This window comes from Panthera onca, chromosome D2 (genome assembly GCF_046562875.1).
Source record: "Panthera onca isolate mPanOnc1 chromosome D2, mPanOnc1 haplotype 2, whole genome shotgun sequence".
NCBI classification, from domain to species: domain Eukaryota; kingdom Metazoa; phylum Chordata; class Mammalia; order Carnivora; family Felidae; genus Panthera; species Panthera onca.
The window spans coordinates 2794271-2808863 of NC_138349.1; the positions used below are offsets into that span (position 1 = coordinate 2794271).

Consider the following 14593-nt stretch of genomic DNA (forward strand, 5'->3'; position numbering starts at 1 on the left):
TGTAATCATTATCTTTTATCACTGACCAAACATGCAGTTTTAATGTCTCCTTCTATTATTTATACTGGACATTTTAGGGTTACATTCTAAGGTTACATTTACACATTTCATTGGAATTTTAAATAAGTCCTTAAATTTTAAAAAGCTAGCTATTACTTCTACATTTGCTCTATCTTCATTAAAAAAAAAAAAAAAAAAAAGAAAACACTGAAAGGATTCATGCAAAATTAACACAGGCAGAGGCAGCCCCTTCTTTATAGGGCAGGACAGCAGGGGGCGGGGGGGGGGGGGGGGAGGTGCAGGGGAGCTTCACGTTGTACACCTTTCACGCTGTTGTGATTCTGAGACATCTAACTGCAACACCATTCAAAGCACATGTATCTCTACAGAAACTGCCTGAAAGTTTTATCTCCTGTTACACAGATGAATTAGCCTTCAGAATTCTGTTTTCAGTTGATACAAAAAGCGGAAAATAGAGATGTCACTTTTAACCCCACATGTGGGTATATTTGCTAAACATGTCCTCTGAACTCACAAATTCTGGTTTTATAAAATAAGGCTTTGGTCTTTCTTGTTTCTTTAAATCTGAAGGATTCAAGTTTCTGAAACCAGGGTTTCATTTCTAAGATTCTCGGCTTCTCTACTGTGGCTTTGTTGTTTCAACCAGTACTAAGTCCTGAATGACAGCATTAAATGTGCTGAACCAAGTAGCTAATCCACAGCCTCAACTATCACTTCCTAGTACGTGCCCACCCAAGACACAAACTAGGAACTAGAGCATGCAAAGCTGGGTGAAAACAAGGCAAGCCAGAGAGACACCAGATTCCTTCCTTCTCTGCTTCCTAAACAGGTCCGCAAAGCTTTCGGTTTCTCCTATGGGTCTGCATTTACCTGACCCCAGATCCCAGATAGCAGCTTCTTTCCGTTCCCCGGGTTCCCAGCCGCCTGACACACCCTTTCTCCAATCACTTGGCACATCACACCTTGCTCTTCAATGAAGCAAGCTCTGTTAGTATTTTTACCGTACTAAAACCACAATGGCCCACACTGAATGATCTAGTCTGCTTCTGTTCACAAACATCCCCGCTGCCCATCCTGCAATCTACCAAGCATGTGTCAGGGAAAGTATGGTGATTGTTACACTACTCGGTACTTGAGAAATGCAAAACAATTTTAAGATTTTTAAGAATAATCTACTGCAAAAATAACAAATGCACCAACTATACATGTAGAATCCCACACCCCTCCTCCCTTACGTTAGTAAAATGCAGTCTGCATCATAAGTCAGAATTAAGCTCACAAAAGATGCGACACTGGAAATACAATACCTTCACAAATGAAACTTGAGGGTGCTCTTTGGCCAACTCTGCCATCACGTCGTTCATCTGAGCACACTGCGGAGCCCATGGCGCCCAAAAATGGACCACGAGGAGGGACCTAGAAATCAACAAAACGCAATGTTTTAAAGCTATAGTGTCTTTAAAATTAAGGAGATATGTATATATATTCAATTCTATTACCAAAAAACCTGTAAAGAACTGCCTGAATTGTTTTTGTACTGCTACAATTTTGTTGTATTGAACAAAGACTGAAATGGAAGGCTTGCAAGGTCTTGATAATCTTTCGGATGAACTTTCAAGTCAATGGTATCTCTTGAGTGAAGACTTACTTCATATGAAGTGGTTCTAAATATTCATCCATCTCAACTCACAGTCCTATAAATCAATTATGTTCTCAGATCCTTAGGAAAGGCGGAAACTAGATGTCTGCACGATGTCTCTGAAAAGGGACTGCACATAGATGGCCACTACAAATTCTAGGATTCACTTCCTAAGCACAGTACTGTGGAGGCAGAGGTATAGTTGTGACCACAGGAACAGGAATAAAATGTCGAAAATGAAGGCACGCAGGCAGAAAACAAGGGGAAAAAAAGAAACTACTTTTTACAACGACATCCTTTTTTTACATTATACTACAAAATACTTTCTAAAAATTGATAGTATGAACAGACAGGACAGTGGATTAATAAATTGTTCACTAAGTTCTTAGGCATCTCAGTGTATATTTATCAACTATTTTCATACAAAATTGTCTTGGCAAAGATATCTTTTAAGTCTATCCTCATACTGAACTTAAACACCCTTCCACAGAATTCTAAGTTAAAATATAACCACCCCCAACCAGAAAAGGTGTGAAAAAGCAGGAAAAAAACACAATTTTTAAAAAAATGTTACACAGAGAAAGGAAGTAAGGACAACTAACCTGTGGGTAAGCAAAGGAGTGGCAACCTGTAAAACCAGTGAAACAGTACGGCTGAGAGAAGAGTGAGCCTCCCATCCAGCGTCAGAGAACAGAACGAAAGGGATTTCAGAGGTAGGAGGGGCAGGATTTGGTTGGTGACCTTAGAAGCAAGGGCTAGAGCAACTCCAAGTTTCAGTGACTGATGGATGACCAGCAGTGGCAGCAGGCATGGGTCACATATACTAGCCGCTAACCTGAGAGGAGAGGAAACCTGGTGGGCTGCTAGCGATGGTCTCAAACTCAGGAAAGAAGTCTGTGCTTCATCTGCAGACAGACTTGGGAATCAAGAAACAGAGCTGGCACAAGCTCTCCAAAAACACAGAGGTCAGAGCCTCTGGACTCACCAACAGGAGTTGGGACAGACAAAGGAAAAGGAACCCGGCAGTAGACCAGAAAATGGAGCCTAAATGGAACATTCTGGGGCTCGATTCTGTTGTGCCCCTCAAAGGTTTAAAGGGCCTCACAGAAGTCAAGAGAAGGAGGAGGAAGGAATGACAACCATCTGATGCAGGTGGCAGGGCACCAGCAACGCCGGACGGCAGAAGCACAAGTCGGACTGCAGCATGCGGGGGACTGAACCTAAGAGGAGGAAGCAGGTTGCTAGAAATCTACACTTTAATAAGAGATCTGTCTGTAAACAGGGGGAGTCCCAGGCAGAGGCAAAGACAGGCTCGAGGGATTGGCTTTTTTTTTTTTTTTTAGTTTATTTATTTACTACGAGAGAGAGAAAAAATGTGACCGGGGGAGGGGCAGAGAGCGTGAAGAGAGAATCCCAAGCAGGCTCCACACTGTCAGCGCAGAGCCAGATGCAGGGCTCAAACCCACAAACTGTGAGATCATGACCTGAGCCTAAACTGGACGCTTAACTGACTGAGCCACCCAGGCGCCCCTGTTTTTTTTAATACAAGAAAATCTTCACGTTTATCTTGTGAGGGGGTAGTGCAAGTGGAGAGGAAAAGGCTGAAGGCAAAAGAGCCTTCTAAGGATGCAAAGTCTCGGGGCGGCAGGGGAGGGGAACCTAAGAGCAGAGAAGAATTCATCTTGAGATAAGGGGCAGTCTGCTCCAGGTCAGGAGTGAAGCAATCCAGAATGGGTAAAGCTACGAATAAATGTTAGATGTTGGGGGAGGGGAGAGTAGAAGGAGAGTTGGGGAGATGCTGTTTTCCCAGGTAGGAAGAGTCATTTGCTGAAACAAAGGAAAATGGAGGTCTGAGTCCCAGACAGCACTGAGGCAGAAGGGAGAGCTGCCCCGGGGGCACACAAGAGGAAAGCAGCATGTTCTCAAGACCCACCTAAGGCTGGAAAGGACATACTGTAGGTCCCTAACCAATAGGTTATCGCTTGTGTCCAGCAGAACTCAGAAGCTCCAACGTGTGGGTAGGTGGGCCTCAGGGCCTATGGCAGAGACTATGCTGTGTTTCACCAAGTGTGGTTTCCTTCTCCTCCTGGGCATACAGCCTGACTACACTTGCAGCTGTCTGGGGCCCCAGAACTGAGCTCTGGCCAGTGTGACGCAGGCCATAAGTGATCTACCTGCCCCTCAAAAACCTCTGAATGAGCCTCTGCAGAGGATGCTGGGGAGGCTCCAAAGCCTAAGGGGACGGGGAGAAAGAAAAGAGGCGCACAAAAGGACCTGCACACGAATGTTCACAACAGCCTCAGACACGATAGCCAAAAACTGAAATGACCCAAATGTCTACAAACTGGAGAAACTGTTGTCTACTCATGTACTAAAATAGTCCTCAGCAGTAAGAAGGAACTAATGACAGATCCATGCAGCAACATGCATCTCGAAAACATGCTGGGCAAAACAACCCAGACATAAAAAACCAGCAGCTGTAGACTCCATTTACATAAAGTACCAAGAACAGGCAGAACTAATCTACACTGACAGAAAGTGGATCAGCGGTGGGGATTACTGGAAAGGAGCTAAAGAACATTCTGGGGCTCGAGACTGTTGTGAATGGTGATTGCTTGTGTATGTACAACTATAAAAATTCATCATACCTAACTATTAAGATCTGTGCATTTTACATGGTGTGTATGTTAATACCTCATTTTTAAAAAACTGGGATACCATTTTCTACTAAATTGAAAGGGATTTTTTAAATAATATTCCACAACCAAAAAGATGGAGAGAGCCAAGCATTTCCATATCCTGCTGATAAAAATTAAACTGCAACCTTTCAGAAATTTCCTACACAGTCAAGAATCTATCCTAAGGAGGTAATTAAAGAGACCAAGATTTATGTATATGAATACTTTTCCATTATCTTATAGAAAATAACTAGAAAAACCAATTCTTCAACAATACTATAGTTTTTTTAATGGTCATACAATAAAATACTATCAAGACATTAAGAATCATTTTTCAAGGAATCTTGACGACATGGAAAATTGCTCACAATATGATTGTATTTTTAAAAATTAAGGGGCGCCTGGGTGCTCAGTTGGTTAAGCGTCCAACTTCGGCTTGGGTCATGATCTCACGGTTCGTGGGTTCGAGCCCCACATTGGGCTCTGTGCTGACAGCTGAGAGCCTGGAACCCGCTTTGGATTCTGTGTCTCCCTCTCTCTCTGCCCCTCCCCCACCCGTGCTGTGTCTGTCTGTCTCTCTCTCTCTCCCCCCCAAATAAACATTAAAAAATAACTTAATTAAAATGTTACCAAACTTTATAATAGTATGAACTGATCTATGCAAAAATAAATAAATAATACACCTGAAACTAATATACTGTGTCAATTATACTCTAAGAATTAAAAAAACGAAAAAAGTACACCTACACAACTTAAATTCCATTATCACTGACATGGCTTTGAAGAGTAATTTAGGTCTTAATCATGGAATCTTAACTTCCCAATTATAAAAGAGCAATAACTAAGACCCTGGAATGTTGGGAAGATCAAACAAAAATATGAAGACGTTTTGAAAACACAGAAGTATGACAGTATCAATAGTTATTTTACATCACCCACAATATTCTCATATTTAGATGCTTAGCTTTCTAATTAAGTACGCCGGGTCTGGTAGCATGAGGATATAAACCTGAAACAAACATTACGCTGCCACCGCCCCCTCTTAGGTTATAGGTAAGAGTACTCTGTCTGTAATCCAGCGTGCATGGTGTGCCGTTTGAGGACCAGGTTCAAATCCCAACTAACGTGACTTTGGACAACGTAACAGACCTTGGTTCTTCATCAGCAGGATAAATGGTGCTCGATAAATAGCAGTTTCTCTCTCGTTAGGTGTTCTGCTCCTGCAGTTCCTCATCTGCAGATTAACACCAGCTACCCCTTATTAAATACCACCTATACTCGACTCGTAAGTATTTTACACACGGGCAAAATCTCAATTACTCTGCAGATGGGTGTTAACATTCCGCCCAGCACAGACCAGCTGAGGTGTCAGCGATCTACAAACACCTGACGTGACGCAAGCAAAAAGTTCAATTCACGTAAAATTTTAAAATTGAGAAGTGATGTTTACAAAGCAGATTTTTAAATGACTACAATGCCAAGTACTATTTAATTTTTTTTTAAGTAGGCTTCACGCCCAGCGCGGAGCCCAACGCAGGCCCAAACCCACAGCCCCGAGATCAAGACCTGAGAGGAGATCAAGCGTCTGAGGCCCAACTGAGCCACCCAGGCGCCCCTACTTAATAATGTAAATGCTTCCATTTTCACCGAAACCGGCAGATTTATTCCTTTCCTGGATGCCATGCATCATTGCCCAGGTGCCTGTTTAATCGCTATGGAAAAGGTGTCTTGTCTCCTGGATCAGTTTAAGTACCGGCCAGCGGCAAGAATACGTGGTATGGTCTGGACTGTGTTATTTTAAGGATTTTTATGAATAAAAAATGAAACCTAAAAACCAAATTGTGCAACACACAGAGCAAAACAGTCTTTCAGGTGATAGTAAGTTCAAACACGTCCGGAGGGCAGGCCCGCGCAGGCCCTGGTCCTTTCAGGAAGAGTCCACCTTGGCTGTCCTCGGTAATCTGAACTTCCTCCCCACCCCAAACAATTTTCCAAGCAAGCCTCAAAAGTCAAAAGAGCTGTTCTGGCCAATACCTTGGACCCCGCCACGTCCCCAGCCCATGACCAGCCACGAGTTCAGGCAGGAATTCTCACCCTGCTCCATTTCCAACACAGGCACCTAACTCCCCCGTCTCACTTGCTCTCCCAAGCAGGGCACTACCTGCCCCTAAATCAAATCGGGGGGGGGGGGGGGTCAATCCCACGGAATCGGGTCCACAGGCACTTACTGCCTGGGAACGCCATGCAAGTACTCTGTTCCATACTGAAAACACTCCGGGCTGACGATCCCGCGCGCCAGGCGAGGTCGCGGGGTACACGCACCGCCTCCTTCACCCCCCACAACCCTAGGGAGCCGCTACTCTAAGAATCCATCTCGCCGTCGAGGAAACTGAGGCCCGGTAATGAAGCCTGCCCCAGGGTCACAAGGCTAGGTACTGGCGGGGCTGGGGACTGGCTCCCCGGCCATCCGGCCCTGGAGCCCCCACCGTACCCGGCGGCAGTAGAGCGGTACGAAGCTCAGAGAACCCCCAGGCCCCGGAGGGCTCACGGGGGGAGGCGGCAGGAGCGCCGCGGGGCGGCCCCGGAAGCCCTGGCTCGTACGCGCCCGCCCAGTTCGGTGTCCCCTAATCCCGCGCAGCCCCGCGGGTCCCCTTCTGGAGCCGTCCCCAGGGCCAGGAGCGCGTGTGCCAAACCAGCACAGACCCCGGCTCGGCCAGCTCCCCAAACAGGAAATCCCCGTCTGCGGCTGCAGGTGAGCTGGAACACGCGAGCACTACCCGAGTATCCACACGTCTCGACCGCTCGGCTCCAGGGAGGCAGAGTCACCTAACCCGCTAGGCCCTCCTCAACCGCCCGCTGCTGGCAACGCGGCCGCGGGGTCTCCGCGCCCCGCCCCCGGCCCCGGGGCCGACTCGCCGCGCCGCCGCGCCCCGCGGCCGCCAGGCCGGGCGTCCGGGCCGAGCCGGGGATCGGGCCCGGAGACCAGGCTCGGGATCCGGGGGCCGCCGGCCGCCGCCCGGGAGGCCGCCCCCCCGCGTGCGTCCCCTCAGCCCCGCCGCCCGCCGCCCCGCTTACTTGGCTGTGAGGCGCAGCAGCTCCTCAAACTGCCGGGTTGAACCGACCTCCACCACGGCCGCCGCCGCCTCGGCCGCCCCCGCCGCCATGCTGCAGCCGCCAGACAAGAGCAATCGAGCGCGGGCGGCCGGCGGGGGCGGGGCCTCCGGGCGACTGCGCGCGGAAGCCCCGCCCCCGGGCCGCCCCGGGCCTGCGCTTAGGGCGAGCACGGAACCCGGGGCGGAGCTTCCGGGGGAGCGCCCGCGCGCCTGACCCGCGTGCTCCAGGCATCGCGGACGCCGGCCTCGCTGGGCCCCCGCTCCCGGAGGCTCCGCACCTTCCAGACAGTTCTACAGCAGCCGGGAGGAGGGTGTGTGCGCGACTGCAGGTGAAGTCAGGTCTGGACGTCCCACAGGATAGCATTTTAATCTAAAATGAAATTAACTAAAAGGTGCGGATGGAATGGGATAGATGTTACTGAAAATGGAAAATTACATTATTTAAAATGCAATGAGAGCCATGAGGAACTGTTTTGTATCCTGACTGTAGTTACATATGCAAACCTAAACATAAAATTGCATAGGACAAAATACACACACAAATGAATTCCAGTAAAACTGGGGAATCTGAAGAAAAGGGGCGGATTGTGTGATCATGGACATCCCGGTTGTGGTTTTGTACTATGGTTTTTTGCAAGATGTCCTCTTTGGGGGAGAAGGTACACAGGATCTCTCTGTATTATTTCCTAGAACTGCACGTGGCACAAAATTATTTTACAATGAAAAAAAGTTTTTTTAAATAAAACCTAGAGATTACTATGCAAAAATGCAATAGAAGGAGGGGAACCCCATGTTGCAAAACAGGGTGTATACTCCCATGGCCATTTTTAAAAAGTTTTTTTATGTTTATTTTTGAGAGAGAGAGAGAGAGAGAGAGAGAACTCCAAGCAGGCTCCATGCTGTCAACGCAGAGCTGGACGCAGGGCTCGAACCCACAGACCATAAGCTCATGACCTGAGCCAAAATCCAGAATCCAACACTTATCTGACTGAGCCACCCAGGTACCCCACTCTGATGGCCATATTAAACAGGAATATAAGAAATTAAATGACATAACTACCTATAGCTGAACACAGCATAGAAAAAGTTCTTCAGAAGGATGTGCCCCAAAGTGTTAGGAGAGCTTGCCCCCGCAAAAGAGCAGAGTGAAAGGGAAGACCTTCATTTTTCACATTATGTACTTCTTAGTGTCATTTGCATTTTTTCAAAGAACATGGACTGTCTTTGTAATTTTAAAAATAATGAAATTGTAATGCACAAGGGAATTGTGCAATAGTGATTCTTTTTCAAAAAGCAGTAGTAATCACCCCTTCTGAATGTGGCTGTTTTAAAAATCCTGATTTCCCCTTCAAATGGAATTTGCTGATAGTAGCACACACCAGCTACAGAACATGCTCTCTACTTACAAAAAAAAAAAAAGGAAAACTCCCAGATTATATTACCACTTGTCACTCATGCTCTTTCTGCCGCTATCACCATCGACATAGTGCGTGATAGGCATTAGACACAGGCATAATGGTTAGCAGCTGACCTCTGAGCTTTAAAATGCTCTGACTTTGGGGGCGCCTGGGTGGCTCAGTTGGTTGAGTGTCCAACTCTTGATTTTGACTCAGGTCATGATCCCAGGGTCGTGGGATTGAGCCCAGAGTTGGACTCCGTGCTGAGCGTGGAGCCTGCTTGGGATTCTCTGTCTCTCTCCCCTGCTGGCTCCCTCTCTCTCTCTCTCTCTCTCTCTCTCTCTGTCTCAAATAAAAAAATAAAATGCTCTGACTTTGGCAACAAAAGACCACTCCCCTCAGCCCTGAGCCCAAGCCACATGTGGGAGGCTGTTGCATCTGAGTTACAGGTACATAAGCATATATACACGTATAAAGTGCTTGTCAGCCTTCCGAAGCCCTCACAAAAGAGTCTGTGTTTATCACTCAATGCTCCTCCGGCTGCTGAGGTGAAAACGTCACCACCTACCTACGCTTCATAGCTAAGGAAACACCCAGACCCTCGGCAGGGAAGGACCAACACCAAGATCACACTAGGCCTTCTCTTTACACCTCCTGCCCGTCTCATGTACCCCACTGCACCCCATCCCTCCCATGTGAGTACGCTGTCATCTCTAAGCTTGTTGCACCCAAAGGGAAAAGCTCATTATCCTAGTAAACTGGTTTGGCCGGTTACAGAATACTCTGGACTTGGCTTTCCCTCCGGCCCGTTAGTGTTGAAGAGCTTAAAAACACAGGAAAGTAATATACTGGGGCTGTTTTCGGCCTATGTACCGATGTGTGTTCATCCCAGGCACTGACCTTCTGCTGACCCCATACAGAAGCATCATTTAGCCATGTTCTATTCCCTCCCGGCGCCCCCTTAGGGAAGCCAGTGACATTTCACCTTAAGTGTCCCCTGAGCAGGGGCCTCTCCCGGGCTCCCAGACCCTGCTCAGTCAGAAACCAGGCGCAGCTCAGCTCTCCTGGGACAGCGGCCCAGCCCTGAAAAGGACAGGACAGTTAGGTTTCTCCACGGGTGCTGTGCTGCGTCTCAGGGACCCACAGCACAGGGATCTGGAGGCCAGGACCCCGCGTTGTGAAGTCTTGGCCTGGGAGAACCAAAGCTCCAGACAGAGCTGCGGGAGGCCTTCCTGGCAGCAAAGCAGCCCCCCCACCCTGCATCTGTGAATGGACCCCATTTTAAAGAGGGTTGAGTGTGAGAGAGAGACTGAGGGGTCATTATTTTTCCAGGTAACGACAGCTAACATTAACTGCTCCTAAATAGGCAAGGAAATATTTTCGCCCTGCATTTTTAATGACACATCATTCCTTCCTGGGGCCGAGTGTCACTTACTCCCTGGCAGGGCACAGTGCTGAGGAGCTAGGCAGACACAAATAAGTCATGGCGGACAGGAATACCTGGTCACTCTAGGTGAGGACTTGGAATTAAGTCCCCACCTGGAGGGGGTTTCTGTAAACCTCACCCCAAGGATCTGAGAGACACAGGAGTCCGGGGGGGGGGGGGGGAGGGTGGGGAGAGAACGAACCAGCGTTTTTAATGGGCAAGGCATGGCATTAAAAAGTGTTGTTATTCAAGTAAAATGGCCAATGTTTCTTTTAAGAGAGACTCTTAAATTCCAATTACTCCGCCCCCGAAGACCAGTTGAGAATAACCCCAACTGGAGGGAATTAATTTCCTTAGGAATTTCACTGTTACAAGATTAATGGAGCCCCCCTGCAGAGAAACAGTAAAACTGTAAGTACAGTAGATTTGCACCTGAAGGATACATATTTTAATTTCTGTTCTCAAGCTGCGATAACATCTTCTGGAGCTCTATAAAAAGCATAAATGAGCACCCGCATGTCTGCTGAGAACTTGCCAACACGGAGCTTCCCGGGAAGAGTCTGCACCTGGCTGGGGACGCCCAGGAGCCTTCAGCTGCAGGGTTCATGCTCTGTCCACACGTGCTGGTGGCCAAGGATCATGATCAGGGCACAGTGAGACCACCCCAGGACGCAGGGCTGGGAAGGGCCCAAACAACACACCTGGAAGGGAGCCCTGACTAGTCGGAGTTGGAGGTGACCAAAATCCAGAGTAGAATCCTTGGACCAGATTCTGCTAAATGGACCCTAGTCCCCCTGCCCCAGCCCTGCCCACTCACCTTGGCATCCTGGCACCACCCTCCTGAGAGACCGCAGGGCCGGATGCAAAAGGTAGAGGGTCTGCATCCTGCCCTCCGGAGCCCTCTGGGGACCTTCACCCTACCGTCCATCAGCTTTGGTGGCCCCAAGAATGGGCCCTGGGGCGGGTGTCTCACGAACCACGTTGAAATATACCAGCAGTTGGGATGCCCCAAATGTCCCCGATAGCCAGGGATTATCCCAATGGAGAAGTAGAAACAGGCTGTCGACCCTTAGGAGCCCAGACCTTGATCTCCGACCGGTCGGCCAATTTTCCGTGTTCCTTTCCCTACTAGAAACTGCTTTTATTGGAAGAACTCTATGTATATGCTGGCTATAAAGGTTGTTTATGCTGTCATAGCTAGATTTTTATTGGTTGTATTTTTGCTGCACTTGCTTGAAAAATAATTATTTTCAAAGAAAAGAAGAATTACATATCCAGTAAACTAAATAAGACTCATGTTTATTAGGGACCTCTGACAGCTCCTCAAACGTGAAAAAAGATTTCAAAGCAGTGAATGGACAATTTATGTGCAAGTTTATTTGTAAAACAGATTTCAAGACATACTTCATCTTGGCTGTGCCAATAAAAATACATTCCATTTCTTTTCAGAAATGTGTGTTATCTGATGGTTCCACAGCAATCCAGTTTCTCCTAAGATACGACTATGCAGGTAAGCATGTACCCAATAACCTAATCTAGAATTGGGATGAAGCTTTTGGGGTTGCTACCCACGAAAAAAATATGAACGTACCTCATAAGGTGCCCTGCAGAAGAAATGTATTTATAAGAAATGTAGTCCACGAATCTTAATCCAATTTATTGCGATCTCCAAAAACACTTTAGCCAGATAATTTTTAAATTAATTTTTAATTCCCTACAATGTATCACCGTCCTGAGAGGTGACAGCCCATTTTCCATCCCTGGCATAAATCCTAATCTCTCTTCCACCGAGGACCAGACGGGGTGGCCGGAACCGGCTGCAGAACCAGTCTCCGGGCGGTAGGTGGCATTAGCCACCTCCTCAGGCTGGGGAAGGAGCATCCTTTGTTGAGTGGTTTCTTTATTCCACCTAGAGAGGCCAGAATTCAGATTGGCCTCAAATACTGATTCTGAGTCTGTAGAGGCTCTGCTGATCCACCAAATGGGTACTTTTTTCCCCAACCTGCCAACTTCTAGTACCTTCTCCTGCCCTTCTCAGCACTTGACATCCTGTGACATTTACCAAGTCTGAACTGTGCTGTGAAGGCATGTCAGTACGGGGCTGGGGGAAGGGTGGTGGTGAGGACAACTCCGCATGTTGTCACTACACGCACACTCGCACGTGCGTGTTTGTTTACCTGAAGGTCCAGGTCCCGGGGTGTGATCATTGCAGATACAGGACGCTTGGTTGGCCACGAGTGTTTGTGACTGCTGTGTGTGTTTCTATGCAGCTGCTCGTTGTCTTGTGTCAACCTTTCACAGGGAGACCATATTGCGTGCACGCCCATGTGTGACTCTGTCTTCTCTAAGTCCTTTTGGTGCTAATTCTCTGCTCCTGGTTATAATTCCTGCATCGGTTTTGAGGAACTAAGGACACAGATGAACTTGACTTGGTGTCACAAACAAGATCCCTTGTCAATCAGAAGTCATTCTTAAGAGAGCTGAGAAGTTTTAGGGGCGCCCGGGTGGCTCTGTCGGTTGAGCGTCCGGCTTCAGCTCAGGTCACAACCTCACAGTTCACGAGTTTGAGCCCCGCGTTGGGCTCTGTGCTGACAGCTCAGAGCCTGGAGCCTGCCTCAGATTCTGCGTCTTCCTCTCTCTCTGTCCCTCCCCAACTTGTGCTCGCTCTCTCTCTCTCTCTCAAAATAAACATTAAAAAAAATCTTTAAGAGAGCTGAGAAGTTTTAACCAGGGAAGCACCTTCAGGCTGTGTGGCCCCAGCAGCTCACGTCTCAACAGGGACCCTTACAGACCCTGGCTCTCCATCCATGTTGTCTCATTTGAATGCATGGGCCTTTGTCCCGCTGACCTTGGCGCCCTCTCACAGTCTGCTCTGGCATGGAGAGGTCGCCACACGGAGTGGACACCTGGGGTGTCCAATAGGCACTATGAGTGAAGCTGGCCCTTCCTGTCTGTGGAAGGGATTCAGGGCACAGAGGTCTGCGAAACACTGCAAACACACACATTCCTTAGAGACACAGCTCAGCGACCCACCGCTAACAGCCAATCATCGGTTCTCAGTGCACAGCAGAGGCCATCCCAACCCGGGAAGCTGACTGGTTCGACTTTGGTTAAATCAATGACCACAGTGGTCTTACACTTGCCTAAATTCCTCGAAAGTCCGCCACACCCACAACAGCTTCCTGCACAGGGGCAGGACTAAGGTAGGCCAGGATTTTTATTTTAATCCTCTGGAATCTGTCTTCTTGAACCTTTTCCAGAGTTGCTGTGTGAACGTTGGCCCAGCGCCACGGCGCCCCCGCTGGAGTCCAGTGGGCAGGATAGGGCAAAATGCATGACGTTCAAGGCACCTCTACTCAGCCAGCTCGGGAGCCTCTGTGCCCGTTCCCAGTAGCTGCCCTCCAGGAAGTTCAGGGGCAATGTCAGGGATTTGGCAAAATACTAACTCTTGGTGCTGGGAACAAATTTGGATTTGCTTCAAATCCAGAAAGGATTCTCAGTTCAGATGGTCTCCAAACTGGCTCACTCATTTTGGGTTTTCACGGTTGGGGCGGTTTTCCTGTAAAATAGCTGCTGCCTTCAAATTCCTTGCTCTGGGGGCACCTGGGTGGCTCAGTGGGTTAAGCATCCAACTTCAGCTCAGGTCATGCACGATCTTGCGGTTGGTGGGTTCGAGTCCTGAGTTGGGCTTTGTGCTGACAGCTCAGAGCCTGGAATCTGCTTCAGATTCTGTGTGTCTGTCTCTGCCCCTCTTTCACTTGCATTGTCTCTCTCTCTCTCTCTCTCTCTTTCTCTCTTTCTCTCTTTCTCTCTTTCTCTCTTTCTCTCAAAAATAAACATTAAGGAAAAAAATTCCTTCCTCCAGAACCAAACAAACAAAAAAGAAAGGAAAAAAAAGAGCAAACCACTGATTTTTTTTTTTTAAGTTTATTTATTTATTTTGACAGAGAGAGAGGAAGAGAGCACGGGGAGAGGCAGAAAGAGAGAATCCTAAGCAGACTCCACACTGTCAGCACAGAGCCCAACATGGGGCTCGAACCCATGAATCATAAGATCATGGTCTGAGCTGAAATCAAGGGTCAGATGCTTCACTGACCAAGCCCCCCAAGGTGTCTGGCAAACCGCTGATTTTTAAATGATGCCTGGGTCCTATTGCTCTGTAGCATGTATATAAAATAAATAAGTCACTATTTCACATTCTCATGATAAAGTAGCTGAAGTTTAGACCTCCATGGATGTGTCCCTTCCATCAGAGTAAAGCAAAACTTGGTGGTAACTCCATTATTAGCCTACGTTTAAGTTAGTATCTATTATTCACT

The 14593-nt window shown here is 47.9% G+C and overlaps 1 protein-coding gene across 1 annotated transcript in view; it reads right to left on the reverse strand.

The window, feature by feature from the left end:
* The window catches only part of GLRX3 (glutaredoxin 3), a 31543-nt gene extending 23998 nt beyond the window's left edge, over nt 1-7545 (reverse strand). The window contains exons 1-2 of the mRNA XM_060641179.2: nt 7414-7545; nt 1329-1437 (exon numbers count right to left, since the gene is read on the reverse strand). Coding sequence (XP_060497162.1) covers nt 1329-1437; nt 7414-7502 — 198 coding nt within the window. The 5' untranslated portion in view covers nt 7503-7545. The remainder of the gene's footprint in view (nt 1-1328; nt 1438-7413) is intronic.
* Nucleotides 7546-14593: the final 7048 nt, after the last annotated feature.